Source organism: Anser cygnoides, chromosome 7, assembly GCF_040182565.1.
Source record: "Anser cygnoides isolate HZ-2024a breed goose chromosome 7, Taihu_goose_T2T_genome, whole genome shotgun sequence".
NCBI classification, from domain to species: Eukaryota; Metazoa; Chordata; class Aves; order Anseriformes; family Anatidae; genus Anser; species Anser cygnoides.
In genome coordinates, this window is record NC_089879.1 from 23,013,511 (window position 1) to 23,038,088 (window position 24,578).

General features: G+C 41.3%; 1 protein-coding gene across 20 annotated transcripts in view; it reads right to left on the minus strand.

The window, feature by feature from the left end:
• PCDH15 (protocadherin related 15) overlaps positions 1 to 24,578 on the minus strand; it is a 738,695-nt gene that overhangs the window by 188,207 nt on the left and 525,910 nt on the right. For all 20 annotated transcript variants that reach the window (XM_067000244.1, XM_067000234.1, XM_067000238.1 and 17 more), the window contains one exon: positions 11,598 to 11,804. In XM_067000244.1, coding sequence (XP_066856345.1) covers positions 11,598 to 11,804 — 207 coding nt within the window. The remainder of the gene's footprint in view (positions 1 to 11,597; positions 11,805 to 24,578) is intronic.

Sequence of the window (24,578 nt, forward strand, 5' to 3'; positions counted from 1 at the left end):
TTCTCCTTTCCACTCACTGGAGCTTACAGCTCATTCTAAAGAAAACAGTTTTCTAATTTACTAAGACCACACCAAAATCACATGATACCATCCAGAATGAACAGACATTGATACATGTCCTGTAGTGTTCTAGCTTCCCCAAGGACTCAGCAGAGGCCATACTATTTGGCTGTTAAGATTCTCCAGGGGAGCCAGAAGAAGCCCCAGCTCTACAGAGCAGTTCATACTTTGGGCATCTTTCCCTTCCCAGATTCGTGGAAGGACACCCCCAACTCCAGGAGGGATTTGTGCATCAGAGAGTGGTGCCAGAAAGCAGAAAAGAGTTTGCTTTGGTAACTAAATACTAGTTGTACCCAGGTTAAGCACTGCCTAACCCCTTCAGTGCTGTGAATGCAAAAAATTAAATGCCAGCTGTGGATCAGAACAGGCAAAAGATCTTAAAAATACAACCTTATCATAGTGGGTGGCATCCCTGGCTAGGGCAGGGGGGCTGGAATTAAATCTTTAAGGTCCCTTCCAACCCAAGCCATTCTATGATTCTATGATATAATCTTCTCATACACTTCCTAGTGTGGATTAAGGACATAAGATGGTTAGATAGCAAAGAACAACAGTGGAAGATGTCTACTTATAAAACATTTTTCAAATATATAGCTCCTTAAAATTTATGTCCAATTTCTGTCCAATTATTGTAATTATTCCAATTTGTCTTTGCCATCACCTAGCGTGGAAAGCAATGAAACATGGGTCAGTATTTGACTTAGTAATGGAAACATCCCAACATCCTGCCTGATAAACCCACAGGCCATAAGGACACAAGGGACCAGACAGCTAAACTTATGAGCCACAATGATACAAGACAAGCAAGCCCATGGTTTAGTTTAGAGGCAACGCAAACTGAATTTTTTTACTAGCTTATCAAAAACCTTCCAGTCTTCTCATCTTAGAAAGGAACACAGCACAGGGTTATCACACGCATAAGTAAACAGACAGCAAGGTCAAGGCTAGTAGAAGTGCTTAGGCTTCCTGATTTCCTAGTGCGGGCTTGTCTCCAAAAAGCTGTAGCAATAAGGCTAGTTAAATGACACATCTTGGTTTTCCAATGTTCTTCTTGTGGAGAACCATCTGCACCAAAATGTCAACGGAAGAGAGTTGTTTGGTTGAGATGTTTCCAGAATTTATCTTATGTCTGGGTGAAAGTACAAAGGCTCTTCCACTTGTGTCTCTCATTGGAAAAATCTGAGATGAACCGTCTTGCAGAGCTGAAACAAGTGAGATTCCCAGTGCCATCGACAAGGGGTTTTGCATCCAGACTGATTGCTCTTGTGAGATGAGTTCTGTGAGATGAGTTCATGTGAAATGAGTTCTGCAGGGCCTGATGAAATGGCCCTCCACGCTCCCAGAGGCTTAGATTGCCCAGACAAGATAGGTACTGCATTTGGAGCATTTCTCCTAAATCTTTAACATTGCCATTAGGTAGCCTAAGAACAACCTGAAGCAGCCTCCTGAGAAGTCTTCATGACGACTTCAGCCATACAACTCCTTAGGCCAACAGAACCCAAGGAGAAGAATTAAAATTAAAGAATTAAATTCTGAGCAAATGAAAAACCTGGCAGAGGTCAACCAGTCTGAGGAGACTTTGTGCAAGGCACACAGCGAATATTTTTTTTCTCCTTAAGCATTTTTATTTCTTTAAAGTGAGATCATTTACATGATACTCAATCGTACAACTTAAAACCAACAGCAGCAAAAAAAATCTCTTCGCCATTTGTCATCTCCACTTGGAAGGAATATATGTCACAATCCTAGTAAGAGAACCAGAGCAAGCAGATGCTGAGTAGTGCTTCAATTCCAAATTCTTTCAGTCACCACCAAAACCTCCCTGGTTCCTGTACAAAGGAAGGGCTGAGGCCCATGTGTGACTGTACAGAGTGCTGCAACGCTTTGTAGACTGCTTCCGAATTGAGGTGCTCTGGGCCATGCTCCTTCCTGAATGAAGAGTCAACCAAAGTTATGAAAAATCGTCTTTTGTTCCTCACACAAGTGAGCCCCTCCTGAGAGAGGGCATGAAGCAAATGCCAGCCTCTTCAGTGCTTCCACTAATTAGCATAGCATTTCTTTAAAATAGGACAGATATACAAAAGACTAATTCCTTGAGGACTCCAAGAACCTCAAAGACAGAAAGAATAGCTCCAGAAGGCAGGAAACATTAGATATTCATCCTACACAAATCAAGAAAAAAAATGATATGGTAAAGGTACGATTTCCATTTTTTTCTTCTTAAGTGGAAAAAAAATAGATTCAGAAAGGAAAGAAAAAAGAAAACCTGTCTTTATAAATCCCAGAGAAAGAGAAGTAATATTCCTACTTTCTCCTTCTCTTTTGTTTGGTTTAATAGTGAAATAGTGATATTAATGGGCTGTTACGTTTAGGAAGTCTATTTCCTGAATTAATATTTTGTAACGTGACTATTGGAGTGTCGCAGAAGCGCCATACAGGGACAGCAGCATTATGAGAACTCTCCTCTGGGGAGAAAACCGGCTGCAAAACAAGTTCAAACAATAACAGTGGAAGATACAAGCAACCAGGAAAAAATGAGAGAAAAACAGTATTTAAGATGCTTTGGTATTCCTGGCTGATGATACAGATCCATCATTTCTCCTTTTCTGGATATATTATTGAAAATCCATAACCTGAATTTTAAATTACATTTAGAAGTTATGTTGTCCTTTCATCCATCCCTTGTCCTTTCCATTTGTTACGAAGACACTTTCATGTAAATTAACTTTTTCTTTTAAGTTTTCCACAAGTTCTCTAGAAACAAGGGTGCTGAGCAACCACCTACCCAGTTTGACTTCCAACTTCAGAGACAATGGAAGCATAAAAGGAGAAAATGGTCTGGTAGAAGAGGTTCTGGAGAGGAACCTGATGTAGTCGCTGAAGCACAGCATATTCCACTGCCCCGGGACCCTGCCCTGGGCTGTACTCATCTGCAGAGGCATCACGGTTACTGCACAGCTGCTTTTATGAAGGCACGCTGGCACACATTAATGCTTTTGAACACATGCTGGTACACTTTATAAACATGACATCAATTTCATGTCCTAATGAGTGCTGCACAAATTGCCACACACCCTGACTTTATTCATCAAGACACTGTGTGGTATCAGTAAACACCTTGGCAGTCAAGTAGTAAGCAATGGATGTGAATGCTGATTAGCTTCTTTGGACGTGGAAGTTAAAACCTTTCCTTTAGCATTTTTTGTGCTTCTAGAAGAGATTCAACAAAATTCAGCATGCAAGGCAGTAAGGCAGTTACTGAGTAGCACTTTTCCCAACCCAAAAACCCGAAGTATCAGAAGTTAGTACTCTCCCATAGGAAGTAAAAGAGTGAGGAAGCAAGTGGCTCAAGGAGCCTTATGTAAACATCAGTCAGACTGGTTTAAATTCCTCATCTTGGCTTCAGTTTACTTAGGTCTTAAGGTACTCATGTGGTTTAATTTAATTTATGCCATTTAAACAGACTACTTAATTATATCAGCACTTGGCAGTGCTGCTCTAGTTAAAGGTCTGTTTGCAATGTCACTTCTACGAATTAATTTTTTGAAGGTTTATAGCAGGACCGTATTATAACTCCCACAGGGAATTACAGAATCTGAGAATTTAGAATCCAAGTTGTTTTTTTGCCTAAGATATACAGTTAAGATGACCATTTTCTTCATACTTTTAACTGAGGGTAGAGAATTGCTTTAATACAAAATATAATCTCTGCTGATTTGTCAATTAGAAGACTGAATACATTATGTTTAGTCAGTGCCACTATTGGAGAAGAACATGCACAAGCACGCAGAGGATTTTTGTCAACTTCTCATCAGTATTCCCAATTTACTACGTGCATTAATTTACCCCAATACAATGAAGCCATCGGAACACTAAGACCTGCAGAAATTAATAAGCTTTACCTGCACTTACTAACCCACCCTGAGTTACCATCTGATTCCAGTGAGAAGGCACCACTCATTTTAGTTTGCTCGGCTTCTTTATGCATCAGTTCTAGGCAATTGCTTGCCCCAGCCTGACTGCTGGAACAGACCACCATAGGTTACCAACACTCTATGAACGGCTGTTGTATGTGCTAATACGCATGCAGTTGCATCCCCCTCATATCCGTGTTCATTGGCATGATTTAACAGAAGTGGAAATGAGCCAGGTGGTGCCACAGGAACAGGAAATTACAGAGTGGTTCCACCCAAGGACAAGGCTCACCATCATCTTTGCAGCTGCAGGCAGACCTCTGTATGCGCAGAGAAGTCTGTAGCATTCTGGAAAGAAAGGGCATGGATCGCCTCTGACGGAGCTGATGGACCACAGCAGGATGATCTCAAGCTTCAACAAAACATGCAGCTACGACAGAGTGAAGCCTGATGTAGCCATCGAATCTGCACCAGGTTCCCTCAGCAGTTCAGGTTGCTGAGACAGAGCAACCATTCCCTCCCCTCTAATTACCAGGCTTGGTAACGAGCAGTTATGGCCCTGCCACTGACACTTATCCCTTCCTAAGAGAAGTGGCCTTGCAGGTACAGAGCCATCCAACACTGCAGCCCGCCTCCTCTGGCACAAGGTATTACATCTCAGCAGGGCCAGAAATCTTCACCATTTTGTCCTCACTTCTGAGGGGCCGGGGGTGGCGGTTTCAAAATTACATTTTGTATACGGTGTTGATCAGTCCTGACTTGAACATGGGAGCGAGCAATCATAAGCTAAAATACACTTCCCTGCTGCATGTCGAGGTGAGCAGGGCTGCGCCTGGCACAAGGAATCCTCACTCCCCAGCCTCGCTGCCACACCACGCTGAGCCAAGGCACCAGGACAAGAGCAGCACAGCCCGAGCGCCTGAAAGTGCAGGAGGGGAGCAAAAGAGAAATCCATGATACAAACAAATCAATGTAGGGTGTTGGAAACTGCAGGACTGCTAATTGATGATGGTGAGAGGTATGGATTAGGCTCACCGATCTCCACAACCTGCTGGGATGACAGTTTTACAGACAATTGACTTTTCTTTATTATTACATTCTGCTCTTTAAAGAATGCTGGCAATTTGTCATCATTTAGAAAAGTTTGTTGTTATGATTTAAGATTTCCTCTTTTAAGACTAAGACTGTATTTCAGAAATTCTATCCAAGTAAGCTTTCCTTTCCTGTGATTTACTCCTGTTTTTCCTTGAGATGCTTTTTTTTTCTTTTAAAACGAATACAGGAAGGTTGCATTATAATGTATTGCAGTACACAATGCATTATTGGTTAACTAACTAACGTTTAGCCTGTGACGTTAAACCTTTCCAGATAATTTCACTGTAACAAAGCAGGCCACAAACTAACCACAGATAACCAAGGAAAGCCTATGAGAAACAAAGTTCACATCATCTTTTAACATTCCTAATTTCTAAGAGGTGAATTTGACAAGCTTTATAAATGTGCTATTATAAACCAGTTGCTTTTTTTAAAAAAAAATATACTGTATTTTTTAAAACCTTTCTACCCTATGTGTCTTCATTTAAGCAAGCTCTTCCAGTCATCAATCTATCCATCTGTTTACTCACCACCTACAGCCCAGCCAGCCAGCACTGTGAAGAGACACAGCTCCATCGCACACCAAAAACGCATCAATACACCTTAGTGCCTTGTGACATTTTTCCACTTGTCTGAACAGCTTCTCCCAGTCAGAATCCCTCAAATTCCCCCCACAGAATCTGTTTGGGTTGTTTGTTTACTTCTCTACCACACTAAAAATGAACAATGAAGAAATCTTTATTTCTGGAGAAAACAGAAAACATTGCTATCTGAAAGGGACAAAAGAGGGAACTTAAGCAGCCAAAGAAATAAATGCAAACGATCCAGTGACTTTAAGGACTTGTCCCTCACGTCTGCAAATACCAGTTTTGCCATGCTATGGAGAAGCACATGGGCACTTGAATGCTTGAGCAAAAGACCTTGCTTCCCTTTAAATTTAATTTGTAATTCAATTTGCATTTGAAATATTTTAACAGGTTAGTCTATTTGCAACGAATGAACACAAAAGAGCAGAACCAGGTATTTATTATGCAATACCTTTAGCAAGTTGTCCCAAACTGTCCACCACACAGTAGGAGGCTGCAATAGCACCTTATGCCACACCATTTCATAGTCCAGAAAGCATTGGCAGTTACTCATCATACAACACTGAAATATTAAACTTATTCAATAATTAACAAACACCCTAAGCTAGGATACTTCTGGCTATACTGCATATGGTGTCATGTGCATTAACTAGATTTTCATTAACTTATGGATATTAGGAAAAGGTTCCTCACCAAGAAGATGCTTTAGTTTGCTTTTAGTTCTCACTGCTCTAGTCTGACACTAGCTATAGGCAATAAATTACATGAATCTCCCTATGCTGCATCTGCTTTGCCTGTGATGGTAACTGGGGGGCGATTGTCCCTGTCCCTATCTCAACCCATAAACTTTCTTTTCATGTTTTCTCCTCCTGTTCTGTTGAACAGTGAGAGAACAACATGCTGGAGCTTAGCTAGCCATCAGTGCAAATCCACCACGTAAGTTCACTATGAAATATGTTTGGGCTCTTGAATGGTCATTTCCTACAGATATGAAGTTTCAGGCCTACTAACACTGAGATATGGGAATATTTAACAACTTCTAATCAACTGCATAAAGCAGCTTGTGTTCAAGAATGATAAACTTGACACAGATTACTTAAGTTCGGTTAGCACTCCCAACTGAAATCTCTGCTCCAGAAAGGATAGATTTTTTTTTATTATTAATAGCAATACAATTAAAAATATAAATATTTGTGCCACATCCAAGATGAAATTCATAGTGCACACAAACACAAGTATACTAACGAACCACCCTATTCAACATCCAAATATTGAGGTAACTTCATAGGAGCATGTTGATGTGCTATGGAGAAGGCACAATGATAAAACATGGAGCCCTGTCATCAAACTGTTTGTGAAAAATTTCAGTGAACCCCCGAAAACTCAAGGCATTCAATGTAACTGACATCACCAATAGCAAAAAACACTTTTGGTGGAGAACATAGATACCAGGATTACATTACAAACCCCATTATGTAGTTTAATGAAAGTAAAAAAGCTATTTTCTAACCAGAAGTTTTTGAGATTAAATATTTTCAGTTAGGGAGTATAAAAACAGCATGTGTTACACTAAGAACCTGGTGCTTACAGACCCATTCAAACAGTCAGTCCAAATTCAGCATTTAAAAATTCAAAATCATCTTAATTTTCAATCTCTTGTGTGATGTAGTACACAGGCACATCAAAGAACTTTCGGTCATCAAACCTTCCTTAAACATCTTGTGGTTAGAACCGTGCAACTGCCAGGGTAAAGTCAGGTTAATCAGAGCACTGTTAATTACTAACCTGAAAAAGCTCTGGGGGTTAATGGCATCAAAGTCTTTTTCCCATTCCTGTAGAGTGTAACAACGTCATCTACCAGGAAGTAGAGGAGCATCCAGAACAAACGCAGATGTGCAAAAATGCCAAATAAATCCAAGCGTCTGAACTAGGACACTGAACTCTTTTCAATTAAAACAGTTTTGAATTATTTCAAGCACCACTGATTCAGCCCCTCATCATGCTGTGCCAAATGACTTCACTTACCACCGTGGAATTGTACACACACTGGGATTTTCTTAGGCCACTGCACCTACAAAGCCTTGAGGCAGGTATCTCACAGCTCCGGGCCCAGCGGTGGACTTGCTGACAGAGAGCTGCCAGCAGCACACTGTGAGATGAGGAACAGCCAGATTTCTGTACCATTTTCAGCCGTTCCACCTCCCAAACCAGCAGTGAGGCAACCCAGGCAGAATGGATCACAACTAGCTCTCCAGCTTGCCAAAATCCCTACTCTGAGTTTTGGACCATACCCATCTGACGTGCAAATTCATCAGCCCCACAAACAGACTTGCTCTGTTTCAGTCTTCCACCCTTCAGGTGATTAGTAGTCTCTCTTTACATTTTTCAGAAGTTATAATGGCCACAGGTTTGTTATATGGTGGGCATAAATGGTGCCCTAAAATTCCAGATTCCTGTAACAAAGAGCCTTTTAGGGAGACCACCGGAATTGTCTCTACGCCCAGGCATATCTGAACCAAAGGGTTTTTACCAGCATTTTCATGAAGGTGTGGGTTAAGACAAAATAGCAATTTGCTTAGGCAAAAGGCATCTAAAAATGGCCTCATATTTTGTAATGCACATAAAGACCATAGCCTTTAAAAAAGCCTTCAGAGAAAATCTCTCAAGTTAGTAGCTTCAAAAAGATTTAGCTGTGGACATTAATTCTTACAATTCGATTTCTTTTGTGTTCAGGGAAACCAGACTTCATACATTATACAAGTAGACTTTATACAACTATGAATCACACTAAGTGCTGTAACTATAAACATACACCTGATGCTAACACCTTTTTTATCCCCATCCGAAGCAACCTACAAGATACCACATTTTTGGTCAAACAAGAGAACTGCTTTGATTTTAACAAAAGCACTGCTGCAGAAGAGTATTTCACACGCAGCAGCAGTTGTCTGTAAGGCCAGCTGTTGATGCCACGTGTGCTTGTTCCAGCCCCTGACAGCCATCTCCAGCAGCTATTTCTGCTTGCCTTCCAAGTGATTTTTGTGACTGCCCATGAATTGACTGAGATATTTTAATGGATAGATAGGAGATATTCTGCATTACTTTGGGCTTTAAAACAGTTTTTTAGGACAGCAAATTATTTGATTGAAGACAAGGATGTAGAAAGCATCTTTCTACACTGCCACTCTACTACTCCACCACTCAGGAGGACTATAAGGATGTTGCGAGGCTGTGCAGGGACAAAATTAGAAAGGCCAAAGCTCATCTGGAGCTCAACCTGGCTACTGTCATTAAAGATAATAAAAAATCCTTTTACAAATACATCAACACAAAAAGGAGGACTAAGGAGAATCTCCATCCTTTACTGGATGCGGGGGGCGAAACTTAGTTACAAAAGATGAGGAAAAGGCTGAGGTGCTTAATGCCTTCTTTGCCTCAGTCTTTACCGGCAAAACCAGTTGTTCTCTGGATACCCAGTACCCTGAGCTGGTGGAAGGGGATGGGGAGCAGGATGTGGCCCTCACAATCCATGAGGAAATGGTTGGCGACCTGCTACAACACTTGGATGTACGCAAGTCGATGGGGCCAGATGGGATCCACCCGAGGGTACTGAGCGAACTGGCGGAGGAGCTGGCCAAGCCGCTTTCCATCATTTATCGGCAGTCCTGGCTATCAGGGGAGGTCCCAGTCGACTGGCGGCTAGCAAACGTGATGCCCATCTACAAGAAGGGCCGGAGGGTAGACCCGGGGAACTATAGGCCTGTTAGTTTGACTTCAGTGCCAGGGAAGTTCATGGAGCAGATTATCTTGAGTGTCATCACGTGGCACTTGCAGGGCAAGCAGGCGATCAGGCCCAGTCAGCATGGGTTTATGAAGGGCAGGTCCTGCTTGATGAACCTGATCTCCTTCTATGACAAAGTGACGCACTTAGTGGATGAGGGAAAGGCTGTGGATGTGGTCTACCTTGACTTCAGTAAGGCTTTTGATACCGTTTCCCACAGCATTCTCCTGAAGAAACTGGCTGCTCGTGGCTTGGACTGGTGTACGCTTTGTTGGGTTAAAAACTGGCTGGGTAGCTGGGCCCAAAGAGTTGTGGTGAATGGAGTCAAATCCAGTTGGAGGCCGGTCACTAGTGGAGTCCCCCAGGGCTCAGTACTGGGGCCAGTCCTCTTTAATATCTTTATCGATGATCTGGATGAGGGGATTGAGTGCACCCTCAGTAAGTTTGCAGATGACACCAAGTTAGGTGTGTGTGTCGATCTGCTCGAGGGTAGGAAGGCTCTGCAGGAGGATCTGGATAGGCTGGACCGATGGGCTGAGGCCAACTGCATGAAGTTCAACAAGGCCAAGTGCCAGGTCCTGCATCTGGGGCGCAACAACCCCAAGCAGAGCGACAGGCTGGGAGATGAGTGGCTGGAAAGCTGCCTGGCAGAGAAGGACCTGGGAGTACTGGTTGATAGCTGCCTGAATATGAGCCAGCAGTGTGCTCAGGTGGCCAAGAAGGCCAACAGCATCCTGGCTTGTATAAGAAGCAGTGTGGCCAGCAGGTCTAGGGAAGTGATTGTCCCCCTGTACTCGGCTCTGGTATGGCCGCACCTCGAGTACTGTGTTCAGTTTTGGGCCCCTCACTACAAGAAGGACATGGAGGTGCTCGAGCGTGTCCAGAGAAGGGCGACGAAGCTGGTGAGGGGTCTGGAGAACAAGTCTTACGAGGAGCGGCTGAGGGAGCTGGGGTTGTTTAGCCTCGAGAAGAGGAGGCTCAGGGGCGACCTTATCGCTCTCTAGTTACCTTAAAGGAGGCTGTAGCGAGGTAGGGGTTGGTCTATTCTCCCACGTGTCTGGTGACAGGGTGAGGGGGAATGGGCTGAAGTTGCGCCAGGGGAGGTTTAGGTTGGATATTAGGAAGAACTTCTTTACTGAAAGGGTTGTTAGGCATTGGAATGGGCTGCCCAGGGAAGTGGTTGAGTCACCATCCCTGGAGGTCTTTAAGAGACGTTTAGATGTAGAGCTTAGTGATCTGGTTTAGTGGAGGACTTGTTAGTGTTAGGTCAGAGGTTGGACTAGGTGATCTTGGAGGTCTCTTCCAACCTAGACGATTCTGTGATTCTGTGATTTCAGTGAAAATGGCCCCTTGCGTTTCTCAAAACTAACGAATTTGCCTGTATCAAACGTGAAACTTCAAGAACAGAAGATGGCTTGCAGACCATCAGGTCAATATCTCTATTAAAGTGTAGTGGAATATACTATTTTGCTAAAAACTCCATGTGTACAACTTCACTTTTGTTAGGTACCTGAATATAGCAAGAGAACAGAAGAACAGAAACAAACAAGAGTAAAGATGACTGCTGCAGAAACAGTATATGGAGGAAAACGAAATACCAATGGAAAAAAGACACAATAGCAGTAACCTTGGTGATACCAGAAGAAAACTTAGCTATGTAGACTCAGTATGGTTATTACTTGGTTATTGCTTTTTCAAATATGTTCCATTTGTACCATGAGCAATGTTAGTATCAAAATATGGGCACAGAAAAGAACAGAATGAACTTCTGGCCTCCTTTTCTCCTGCTCCTCTCCTTCTGGTTCATCCAAATGATCTATTCCTACCATTTTGAGCTTCTCTCTCGTATTTCCCCATATCCTGTGGCATATCCATTCATCTCACAAAATGTAATTTTTTTTTTCCCTACTCATGCTATACATCCACTAATTTTAACAGAACACAATTAAGTAAAGCTGGGCAAAAACAGTTTCTTTTTTTTTTTTTCAGTTCAGAAGCACTTCAAAATCCTTTTGAACTCATAATGAAAAAAAACAAACATAATTAGTGATTTTTTTTTATCTGGGTCGAAACTGCTTTGTCTCCATAAAAATATGAAAAAAAATAAAACTCTGAAAACAAAAACAACAGTATGAAGGTATACAAGAAAGAGAAACATACCTCCTCCACATCATTGTCCAACACTGTGATTTGTAATGGAGAAGTCAGATTCTGGCTATCAGAGATCGTTGTTCCCACTGGGGAGGATTCAAGGATAAAACCCTCGTATGTAGACTTTGTAAAGTAAGGCTTCTGATTGTTCTCATCAAGGACTTCAATATGCAAATTGGCAAATGCAGGAAGAGGATGACCGTTGTCTTGTTCAGCCTAAAAAACAAACTCATTTGTCTAAGGGTCTCAGCCAAATAAAACTATGAACAGTTACTAATTGGCATTGGCTTACTTTTAAGAATTACAGTCCAGTTACACAAATGAGTAACATCATACACATCACCCCACCATGAAACTTTGTGTCAGGAAAAGAAAGAAATACCAAACACAAATTAGCTGGGCTGTAAGAGCAAGAAGAGTTTCAATCATGATAAACCTTTAAAGTAGTCAAAATGAAATTCAAAAGCTGTACGATACGTGCAAAATGATCCCTTAAAGTATCAGTATTAGGAGTTTGGGAAAATCTATAAAGTAAGAAAAAAACAGAAACTGATTATTGTACAACATAACCTCCACCTATACCATCAGCATCAAAGTTAAACCAAAGGACAACTCAGTAGCTGTGGACATACAGTACTTGCTACAGACTCCTGGACTAGCACACTGCCCTGGGTACGACACTTTCTCCCCCTCAAACAGCCATCTTTCTAATGACAGGGAAGTGGAATTTTCATTTTATTTGTGGCTATTTCTGAATGTCAAGCAAAATACTTCCTTTCAATTAATAGCTGTGACTTTCCAATAGCCACGTCTCCCCTACCAAGTGTTAGTCACTGATAGCTTCACCTGATCTATTCTTATTTTCATACTTCCTAAACATAAAAGCACTAAATACTCCTTCCAGTGCATGCTAATCCACTATGAATGTATAGTTTTGCTTTTTTTATTGACTATCAATGACCACTTAAAGTAAACAAACATGGAAAGCAGAATACAACAAGTAATTTGTTCTTCATTTTACCTAATGCAAACCAATCTTAATTATAGTACCGCTCACATTCCTGTAGAAAGGCAACAGTCAGGGACTGTCAGTATTGTATTCCTACGGCTTTATTTCCAACACCTGTAAGTACATAGAGCCCAAGACCGCAACAGGAGTGTGCTGTACCTTTCTGCAGATGTGGGAAGGCCACAATGCAGTAAAATTGTCAGGAGTAAAAGTATTTCCGAAGAGACAGAACAGTACCTCATTTATTGCTAATTCTACTTCTTGTTGCGGAGATTTTATTTTCATTAGCTGAGAACGTCTGTCTTCACACTGCTCACTCTAAGAGAATCACACATATACTGGTTCTACTGGCAATTAATTAAGAACATTCTAATTTAACAGGATTTCCTTCAACAGAGCAGCACTCAAACATCCCTGTGGAAATCCTGGTCAAGCAACAGTTAACAGCAACATATTTCAAATCTAACAGTAGCAGCTGGTGATGGCATCGGAGACTGCATAAGTGACTCTTAATGCTGACCATAACTTACCGAACTGAGATGTAGTTTGAAACTGATTCTCCACTGAATTAAAATAAACTTCAAATGTAAAAAAATAAAGTCACCAAAATTTCTGGGAAGTACTCTAGTTACTGATGCAGTACACAATGAAACATGAAACATCTTAAAATTGATAGCTTTTGCCTAAGACAATATAGCCTGTAAGCAGGAGAAAATCTCAGAAAGACTGCTATAGGAACAAATGCACGTGGATCTGATTCTGTTATTTTATAAGTAGACCTACTGCTGAAGACCACTAAACACTCCGTTCCACTTCATAAAAATATAGGGCTCTTCACAGTAAAGTGTTTAACTGCAGCAAGTTTCTTTAAAACAGACCAGTATGTTCTTTGCAACTGCCATGAAGAGAAGCTAAAAAAAGGCAAATGCAAAGAACAGATGGTCCCATTCTTCTTACCAGCTTCAGTTGTTGCAGTAACGGCCTTGCATTAAAGCCTAGGTGAGCACAGACCCCATCCTGGCTTAAGAGGAAATCCCCGCCTGACCACCACACCACCACCCAGTACTGCAGGCCTGTCTGAAGTATGGGATAGGGCTCTGAACACGTGTGGTTAAATACAAAGAAGGATGCAGGCTCCCCGGATTTTAGGGCCTCAATTCCAAAACCACAACTAAAAGGATTCCTTCCTCAGCAGACACTCCAACTGAAAAGCATTTAAGCTTTGTGGGTGCTTTCCTTTTTGTTCACCGGGTTGGGTACACTGGTCAAAGTCATGGGGAAGCCAACGTTCATAGGAGAACTGGGCAGAATTTGGCAGCTAATCCCTTCAGAAAGTCACAGCCCCCTTCCAACTGCTTGAAATCAGCAACAAGCATTACTTGCAGCACCAGCAGGTTGTGGCTTAAACAAAAAAAAGAAGTGATGAATCCCCGCTCAACTCGCAGTGTATATTCTTTAATGTTTTCTCAGTAGTTTTGTAATGTTTCTGCAAGCCACCGCTTTTCTAATCAGACATACCTACTTGCTGAACCCTCATTTAGACTCGCTTCTACAGATTAGTGATAACACTTTATATTGGAACTGCTCTGAACCACACAAAGTACATAACACAAACTCCATAGAGAAAAATATCCATTTTCTGATCCTTATCTTAACCATACAGGATAAAAAATCAGCCCTGATATTCATAAGAGCAGAAGGTCAAATAGAAGTTTCCTCTCTTTGAAAAGATTTAGCTCACTTGTGGAAGGGAAAACAAATGGATGGTTTCCTTACAGGGCCTCTTCCAGAGGCATTCTGTTTCAAGCCACTGGAAAACATGGATAACCAATTGTTTTCCTTTGGGGCTTTACATATAATGGTAGTCCAACAAACCAAATGAAGAACTGAAAAAGAAGTTCGTAAAATCCTAGTTACAAATATTCAACTTCAAACAACATTTAAAGTAATAATTGTCTCTAATAGTTACTTTTTTTCCCGTTTTCTTTGATACAAAGATTTTCATAAAAAATACAACAAAAAAAAGATTTGTTTTCGTATGTTACATAAACATATTCCCAGAAGCAATACGTGGCTAGGAACAGCTCTTGCACCTTTGATATATGCGTTCATAATTCTCCAAAAATATGTAACAGTTGTAAATTGTAGATTTCTACAGCATTTCCTACTATTTCTTTCTTTTTTTTAAAAAAAAAAAGAAAAATTAAACACAAGAAGATGAAATTATGTACAACACAATTCGTTCCAGACAGTGCAAGCATTTTTTCTCAGTGCCCTATTAAGGCTCTTGCTTGGTCTGCTGGACACAGGTAGAGCATCTTTCCTTCCTAGCACATTTTCTAAAACACAAAGAATAGACAATTTAAATTTCTCTCATGAAGAAAAACACTGATATTTAAGACACAAAGCATCCTAGTTCTAGGCTATTTTACTTTGTATTGTTGCTAGTAACAAAGACTCTTTACTATCCTTAGCTCTCTTCAGCCTGGCCCTACATGAAGATCAACAACATGGTTAAAGTAGAGGTGACCATTAAGACAGTCAGAAGAGCTGTGTTCTTCCCCAAAAGAACATGCATCAATGACAAATTGATGAGTGATGCTTCAAAACAACAAAAAGTTGATATTATGTGAACCTAAAAGGACTCCACAGTTCTGCAGTGAACAGTCTGCAGCGAAGCTGCCTAGACACTTTAGATTGAAGATACACGATCATAAGGAGGCATTAATAGAGAAAAAGAGCAAGTGTACAGTGATGCTTTCTTCACACCAACACACATTGAGATGAAGACTTCAGGCTTGCACACAGAAAGCCTATCTGTAAAAGAACAGCAGGTGGCTTCATGCTACACAATTATGTACTCACTACCTCTGCTTCAGATGAACAAAAAAAACGGACGAAATGTGAAAATTGTTAAATAACTCAAGTAAAAAATGTCTATGATAATAAAATATCTAAAAAATAGATACACTTATGTAGTATATATTTGTTAGGTACTATGGATGTTCTATATAACAAGATTTGCTTATTCAAAGCATTAGATGAAGCAGTTCCCAAGAAGAAAGGGGAAATTAAAGCACTCCTATAGACTCCCTGAAGCTGCAGGAACATCAACAGAGTTGGCTTTCTTGTCAAGGTAGCAGAGATCTGTTCAGATAAACTGCCTCTGGCAACAGAACCACCTCCAGACAGACACTAATGCACTGGCAAGATTTTAGGGTGCTCCTGCTGTACCACCTCTGCTCCCTGTGCTCACTGCCACTGGAGGAAGGCCAAGTAGCGGGGGGGTTGGCAGGCGGGGGGCACCCAGACGTGCTGCGGGCACCCAGCTTCAGAGGAACGCAGCAGGGAAAGGCGACTCTGCCAGCTGTCTGCATTCTGCAGGGCTGGAAGTGCCCATCTTCTCCATCCCACGCCACCCAGGGTCAGTGCCATCTCCCAGTACAGCTTTGCCCCAGAGGAGCATCTGACAGAAAACACTGTCACCTTTGCTTAAACTCAGGGTTCCTACTTCTCTGTGGATTCACAGGGATATGACTTTAGCACTGTATCTCTGTATAACCCTCCAAGCATACGCAATCCAGAAAACCTGTCATAAAAGGCATGAATACTAAAAAGCCTGCAGTTTATCTAAGATGCTTCCATGTTGCTGCTCCTCCACAGGACCGGGGAACTGATCTGCCCAGTGAATTTTAAAAGCCTAAATATAAATAAGTAAATAGATCTCCTAATAAGCCAGGTGGTTATGGCTCACGTATCCAGCAGAGCAGCCAGACGTACGCTGCCCAGCCGTATTTGATCTGCCATACGGAAGTTATCATTTCTCTTCCAGCTTTGATTCTGTTTTACCTCTCTGGCCCATCTTCCGTGCCCACAGCCACTCCAGCCAGCAGCCCAGGCTTACGCAGCCTCTCCACCTCAGCTGTTATTTCTGAGCAGTGCTATTTCACAGCCTTGACCTCCTAGGAAGATGTCTGACAACTCTTCCAACCCAGCTAAAACTTACTTCAGCTTCATCCCTTGCATCCCCTACCAAGACGGAAGTAGCACAGAGGAAATACTGCCCTACCTGCTCGGCCCCAGGCCCTGCCCACCACGCTTTTCAATGCTCAGTGTGCCAAATCCACATCATCTTCATTTAAAACATTCAGCTCAGGATTCTTTAAATTCAAATTGTATCACACTTTGCCAACTATGACTACCACAACGCTGCGGCCAACAGATACCTGGCATCTGATCAGTGCTGCTTGTAGGACAGTGGTGTCCGCAGTGCAACAGTTAGCTGATGAACTTGTTCTCAAAAAACCTGGTTGCTACACAGATAGCAGCAGAACTTTGCTTTCACATCCATAGTTGACAGTAAGATACGATTACACTCGTTACCTGCCAGTCTTATATAATGAAATTGTTTGGCTTCCTTTTCTGTTCCTTACAACTTCGGTAGTCATAGAGGACCCTTAGCTCCTCTCAGATGGTGAAGGGGAACAGCCATGAGACAGCTCCACAGGAACCTCCTCAGCGTACCAAGCTGCACAGAGGTGAAATGCACAGCCCTGAACCCAGCAGTGCAGCTCTCAGCCCCTGCTCAACCGCTGCCCAGCACAGAGACCCAAACTCCAGGATGCCTGTTTTCTTTCTTCATTTAAGGCCTTTTGGCAGGTTTCTGACCATGCACAGAAGAGCTCCTCCGGGCGAAGCAACCTTTATCCCACAGCCAGGCCTGACCAGAGTCCAGGGAAGGTGCATTACTTCCCCTTTACTGTATTTCTTCAGTAGATGCTTTTTTATGTTAAAAACCTCAGGGCACATAGCTGCAAGCAGCAGTAGCTAGAGCATTCTGGGTGGTACCAGTACCTGCGATGGGCACGTTTTATGCCCAGTCCCCACATGCAGGCTTCTTGCTCTCCACTCTTTGATCCCAATAAGGGGAAGAGCAGCTGGAGCTGAGGCAAAGTGCTGCATGGGGACAGGCATGCACTTAGCATCTTGGCAGCAGCTGGGACATACGGAACATTTCTCTCCCTGGGGTGAGGGGCTATATGTACGAGCAACATGGGAGAATGGAAGCCAGACCTGCAAACTGATGGCAAAGAAGCTCTCAGAGACTTGAGAAAAGCAAAGGCAGGTGGATGTTTCCTCCAGAGAGAACAGATCTGCAGGTCTCGATGAGGACACAGTGTTGATGAATGCTGCTGCAGGTGGCAACGTTCGGGCTCAGCGTGATCCACCCCTGCAGGTAAACTGCAGGAGGGGCTGAGTAAAAGGACTGACACAGGAAGCAGATTTTTTTATTAGCTATTTAACAGCAGCATTTCATATAGTCTATACATATAGCAGCAACTAACCCAAGAAGAAACTGTGAAGGCCTGTCAAGTATTTGAACAGTGTCCATGACGAGATGAGTTATTTCAGTATTCATTCACCGTTTCTCTGCAAAATCTCCTCTGGTCAACAGAAAAGGTTTGCCCATCACCTAACATTTGCACAGAACAGACATAGCTCCTGAAGGGATGAGATTTCTTTGCGGGTGGAGAGGAAAGGTGAATGGGTTCTTCAGGATATCTGGTTAGAATAAAATTTTGGAAGGGTTACCTTGAAGTATCTCTCCTCTACACATTATATAGCAAGAAGAGTTATAAAGGCTTCCATTTAAATACCTATTTGAGAAACTACACAAACAGTGCTGGGAGCAGACTGGGATCTCGTCTTCGTTGCTCTAAATCCTGCTTCACAAGGATCATTCCTTCCTCAGTGCAAAACTCAACCTTCGTGAAATTCAGAATCAGAATTCTGTCTTCTTCCACTCATATACAACCCTTATCAGGCCTGAACACCTCTCTACAATTTCCCTTTGAAAATGCCCACTGTATCACACACAATCTTTAGACCTGGAAAAGAAAAAAACAGTGGCAGCAGGTAACATGAGCACATTCAAAGCAGCAGCACAGGATATTCCCATATTCCTTTGTTGTTCTGTTGTTCTTGATTTGTCATCCGGCACATGCAACCGCAGAAGAGCATGTTTTTCCACAATTAAAAAAAATCACAATTGCCTTTCTGACTCCGTTCAAATGGACATGCTCTGTTTGTCACCACGATGATAAGACTGAAAATAGTGTCTAAAATAAGAATATAACACATCATGGACCTCCTGACCCAAAAAAGGTAGGTTACCACCATCCAACAAGTAACTGGGACAATAACATCTGAAAAATAGAAAAGCGCAAAACTACAAGAAGAAATGATAATAGGGAAATAATCTACTTAACATTAACGTCAGCCCTAAGAATTTTTCTTAAAGCCCACAACAATCTATCCTCTAAAATGAACTTTTTCATATGCTGTATGACCAAAAGCTTCGCTGAAATCAGAGCCACCGGTCTTTTCTTTTTTTTTTTTTCATAAAGCTTTTCTAACTGCAGTCAGGTCCCAAAGTAATTTGTTCCTTACTAGCACAATTCTCTTAATTCCCTGATCAATTTAATATTTTTTATTCAACAAAACCAATTTTAGACATTGTTTCCTTTGTACGTCTGTAGCATAAACCTGTTATATCTACACCAACCAGGTTATCTTCTAGATATTGTTTCTTCAGAACTGTGATCAAATCATGCTTTCTTTTTTTTTTTTTCTTGCAGGACACAGCATTGGAAATGCATGAATAATTTAAAATGATGTGCTTCAACTTATTTTTGTTACCACTTATGAAATACACACCAGCAGACGAAAAATTTATTTGATGGATAAATATAACTTAAAATTTTTATCCTATATCTAGAGTGATTTTTTAAAAATATGCAAAAATCATGGCTTACTTGGAAATAATTGCATACAATAACACTATGTCTGTTATTTTTTTCTGATTCAATGATAATGGTATCTATACACCGACATCCAACTTTCAAGGTTAAGACCGAGAATAAACTTACAAAATATCTGCAACATCATGCGTACAATTGTACACTAAAAAAATTGCCACTGCATCCTATTTAAGTGTCCATGTATAGCAAACAAAAAAAATAGAACTATATTTGAAGAAGAATCACAATATATCTGAAAATCAACCTTTGGCTTTTCTGAAAGTAAACAAGCACCGTTCTTTTGTTATTGGAAGGCAATACTGGTTTTAGAATTGACGCATCCATTTAGGCACCCTGAAAATGAACTAAACCATGCTTTACCACTAGACACCACCAACCTGAACAAGAGAGAGAACCCCATCGAGCTACCAGAGACCACAGCAGAGACCAAGGAAAGCACCACTGCCAGTTTGGCTGCCATCTCTATGCGTCCTGTAAGCTGGGTCAATTTTTTTGGTCCACGTACCTTCTCACAACAAGAACCACAAACATCAAATTCACTTGCTGTAATCCCTTCCAAATCTTGTGCTCATCTCCTCTCCAAAGACCAACAAAATCCTCTGAGCTTTCCCTGCCGCTGGTTATACCCTAGCATTTCACTAGATACAGCAAAAGAAGGAAAAGCCTCTGGCAAACACATGTGATAGCTTGCTGAAAGAGGTGTAGTACTGGAGAAAAGCAGGCAGGCCACTTCGCAATTTGTATTTAACACAAGAACAAGGAAAGAGCCCAGGAACTTCAGACACTGAAACTTATACTTAACTTCAAGCTGTGAAGAAGATGGAAATGTTATATGGCATTTAAACCAGTGTAACTGAAAAAGGAGCAGTCAGTACAGATTCAGAGAAGGAAGGTCAGGTCTGGAAAACTTTTTTTTCTTTTAAGTGTATGACTGAATTGGGAAATAAAGGTGAAACTAGGAACATCATTTATCTCTATATAGGGTAAGCATTAGGATTGTACATCACATGCTGGATTAATGTACAAGGTCAGAAAGTACAACATAAGGAAAGAACTACTGAAATGGATTAAAATTGGCTTGAGGACAAGCAGCACCAAGTATCTTCAGAACATAGAATAAATTTGACTTTACTGTCAGTGAAGCTTGTCATGTGGCAGTGAAATGATATTGGCACATAATGTGTCTAGACAGCATGCTTAAAAAAACCCAAAACATACATTTTTATTTCATGTGTCAAGGGTAAGAGACTTCAGTATCAGACTACAATGAACAGACTAAGTGCAATGAACAGTAATACTTACAGCTGACCATCTTTCCACAAAATAAAACCTTCTCCTTCCCTATAATAAAAGAAAATGCCAACTACAAAGTCATTATGCCAAATTGTAAGTGACGGATGGAATAAAAAAAAAGAAAAAAAGCCTGTTTACTGCAGAGAGGAAATGCAGCTATTTCTGTAAATGAGAACCATTACAGAACTTACCATTTATGGATTTTAACATTTCTGTTGCTCTGTGCATAATGACACATAATTTAAGGGTCAATCTTAATTCACAGTTGCTGGTCTTGTCTAATGTGTATCTGTGATTTAATGCTCTAAATGCAAGGAAAAACATTTACCATGCTGAGATGCTGCCAAACAGGAACAAACACTTATTTTCAATGTGCATGTGCCAATGTTGGGAGAAGACTGCCTTCTCCATGATATGAAGAAGAATTTTATTGATCTATTGGAAAGGTTTTGAAGAAGAATTTTCCTGCAACTTTTTTTTTTTCACCTATCCTTAATCACAATTGCTAACCCTGCACTCAGGTTTTCTTTTCTACAAGAACCCTCATCGCTTTATTGCTCACAAGACTGATAAAAAAGGACACCTTAAACAAAACAGAAATTTCCAGATTTTTTTGGACTAGGTACACTTGTGTAACAGCGATAAGCAACAAGAAGTAATTGAATACTGAGTTCACAAAAGGGATGAACATTTGAAAAGCCAATTTAAAAAGCAGTTATTGTACTTAATACCTACAGGAGATGCACAGCAGTTCAGCCAAACTAATGATTTTGTAGATTTCATCGTTGTCAGGAAGTGGATTGAGCAACTATTTAATGAAAAACCATTTCTTCCATTTTTCTAATCTGTCGCCATGAGTACAAAAACACTCTCATTTGTTCAGTTCATGATCTATTTTGAGGCAGAGCAATCACCCTGTTTCCCATTATAGCTGATGCCTCTCTAACACTGTGTCAGAACCACAGAGGAGACTATCTTCTGTTGCATTTCAAAAGAGAAAGACAAAAACAAAGCAGTTCCAGAACAAGGGCAATATATTTTTGGAAAACCACACTTGTTACGTGGGCTATATTTTATTTTCCACTTTGCACTCAGATAAATTTGAGAGAAAAAAGCGAAAGTCATTATTTAGGAAGACATGGGTTTTCCCCCATATAGGTTATTTTCTATAGATTAGTTCAGCATCAGCCCTCACACGTAGTTCAAACTGAGAAGTCTTCATATTTATATGTATACGCATATAGCTATAATTTATTCATCACACTGATTAAACCAAATAAAGAAGCCTTTAGTCCTCCTGATGAAATTCCTATTTGCTGCCATTGTAAAATTTAGAAAAACAAAGATGAATAAGCATGCATCCTTTTAAGTGCAGGAAAATACTTTCTTTACGATGCACTGGAAAAGGGGGACAGTGAGATCCACCCTGAACAAAGATAACAACTAAAGGTCAACAAATACATGGAGTCAAGAGATCAAAATAGGATGAGAAGAGTTGGAGGCTGACATTATTACGAAAACTACCAAACACTGCATATATGAAGTTTTTGAAGAGGTGAAAAAAAGTCAGAATTGTGGACTTCAGTCACAAAACCCATACACTTGGCACAATTTCTTTAACAGCAGTCCAGGACTTTCCTGTGTAATGAGGCTCGAGGGATGCGTGCTGTCTCACTGACTGCTACCATGGTGTTTTCTGAAACTCCTAAATAAAAGAGCATTAGAAGAACAGGCAAACTGGATCAGACCAATAATCCCCGCGGTGCAACATCACACTTGCAAGCAGCAGCCCTTCAAGACAGAGGCCTAGAACAGAACATAAGCAGCTCAGATTTCCTAAATGGGAAGTTCTCTCACTTTCTCCATGGATTTTTCCTCCAGGAAGCTGCCCTGCCTCACCTCCCCTTGAGCCCATGTCTGCCTCCAGCCCCACACCGCTGCCTGTCAAAGCCCTCCACAGACAGACCGCCGGAGATGCACGACCTCCTTCTGCCTGCTTTCAACTTGCAAGCTGCTCGTTTCCTTTGATAACTCCTAACTTTTGCACTGCACAAGGAGGGAACTATTGATTCCTCTTCGCTCTCAGGACTGTGATGCTGTATTTCATACATTTGTCTTCCTCCCTGTCCTGGTTCGGAACTGCTTCAGTTCTGCTCTGTCCTGTCCATGACAGAGACCAGTTACACACACAGCCTGGATCCATACCGTACCACAGTGATCCTCCTCTGTTCTCTTCTCCATTTTTCGTATTAATTTCTAACATTCAACTTGCTCTTGGTGGACAGCCACAGATCACTGAGCCAACCTTCACACTCAGTTATCATTTACAACGCCAACAGCTCATTCCCAAGTGAGGCCAGAACCCCTCATTTTGTGTATAAGGCCAGAATGGATCTTTTCTGACTTGTTTCACGCTGGTTTTAGCTATGCAGAACTTTATGTGCCTTTTGAGCACACATTTGTCCACTGTTTTGTCCTAAGACCATTGCTGAACCTACGCCTGACCCTTCTCATGTAAAATGCAACACGCCCACAACAGCCTTGACAGCAATGAGAACAGAAATGGGCAGGGAAGCTCCCTAGAGGAGGCTGATATTTGCAGCCAATCTCCACCCATGGTCATTAAGGTGGAATTCGGTTTGACTTCCAGCGGGGCTCAGCCTCTCCACACCCCCCCGAGCAAGTACATCTTACTTATCCAAACCTCCTGTGCCTAGCCACAGCCGATAGAAATGCCACCACCCATTTGGGAGAAAAAAAAAAAAAGAAAGCCTTCTAAAAACTGGAAACCAAACTCCATGTGAAGATTTAAGCCCGAAGAGTAAACAGAATGGGTACCACTTCTGGAAAGTTCTACACCACTTCTGGCAGAATAGGACCCCGAACCAATTTTCTTGCAGTGCTGGAATTCCTAACAGTCTGTTCAGCTCTGTCACACCGCGTTGACCTTCTGTTACCAACAAACAACAAGGAAACGCAAACCCACTACAGAATTGTTTCTATGGTATTATCTGCCACGAGGTTAATGCCGGTCTGACTGAAACAGCAGCTGGGGAAAACAGATTTTGAGATAGGTACGTAAAATCTGGAAAACGTTCTGCAGGGATATTCTTCAAAACATTCTGCCCAGCTGCTGCACTGTGTCGAAGCTGCTGCATGGTGGCTGTTACCAACAGTGCTGGGAAGGCACCAGAAACCACGCAACTGTGATACAAAACAGTTCTTTTTGTAAGGCCTACTCCCTAAGATCTGTAAAACTCCCAGAACCAAGGAAAAGTCTTACCAAAAAGTCAAGCTACAAATGCGACTTGAGACTGGGAAGCTTATTCCCCACTCCTCCAATTTTATTTTATTTTTAAAATCTAATTGCAGTTTTTACTGAGATGTCTAATTTACACGAATGCTTCCCAGCGACACAAATGCAATCAAGTATGAGACAATGGCTTGAGAGCTGTACAGATGACATGAAAACCTACTCTCAAACTACGTTATAAATTTAATACCTGCAGTACCCAGGTGTCCACATGAGATTAACAAAACATCCCTCTGTCTTCCCATCTCGTGTGATAATACCCACAGTATTTTAGCCATCCGTACAAGCATCTCCAGTGCCATTAAAAATAGAAAATCAATTCTTCCAAGACAAATAAAATTTATATAAATAAAAAAATATACTTCATCAGCCTTTAATTTACTTTTTTGTTGCAGGGGAAACACTCATCTGACATACAGAACTGCCAGGACTCAAAAACACAACTCAAAACTATTTACATAAAAATGCACACATTTTTTGTGTATGGAAAGACATTTACAGTTATTTAAGGTATATTTTTTTTCTGGAACTGTAAAAAATTATTTTCTCATGCT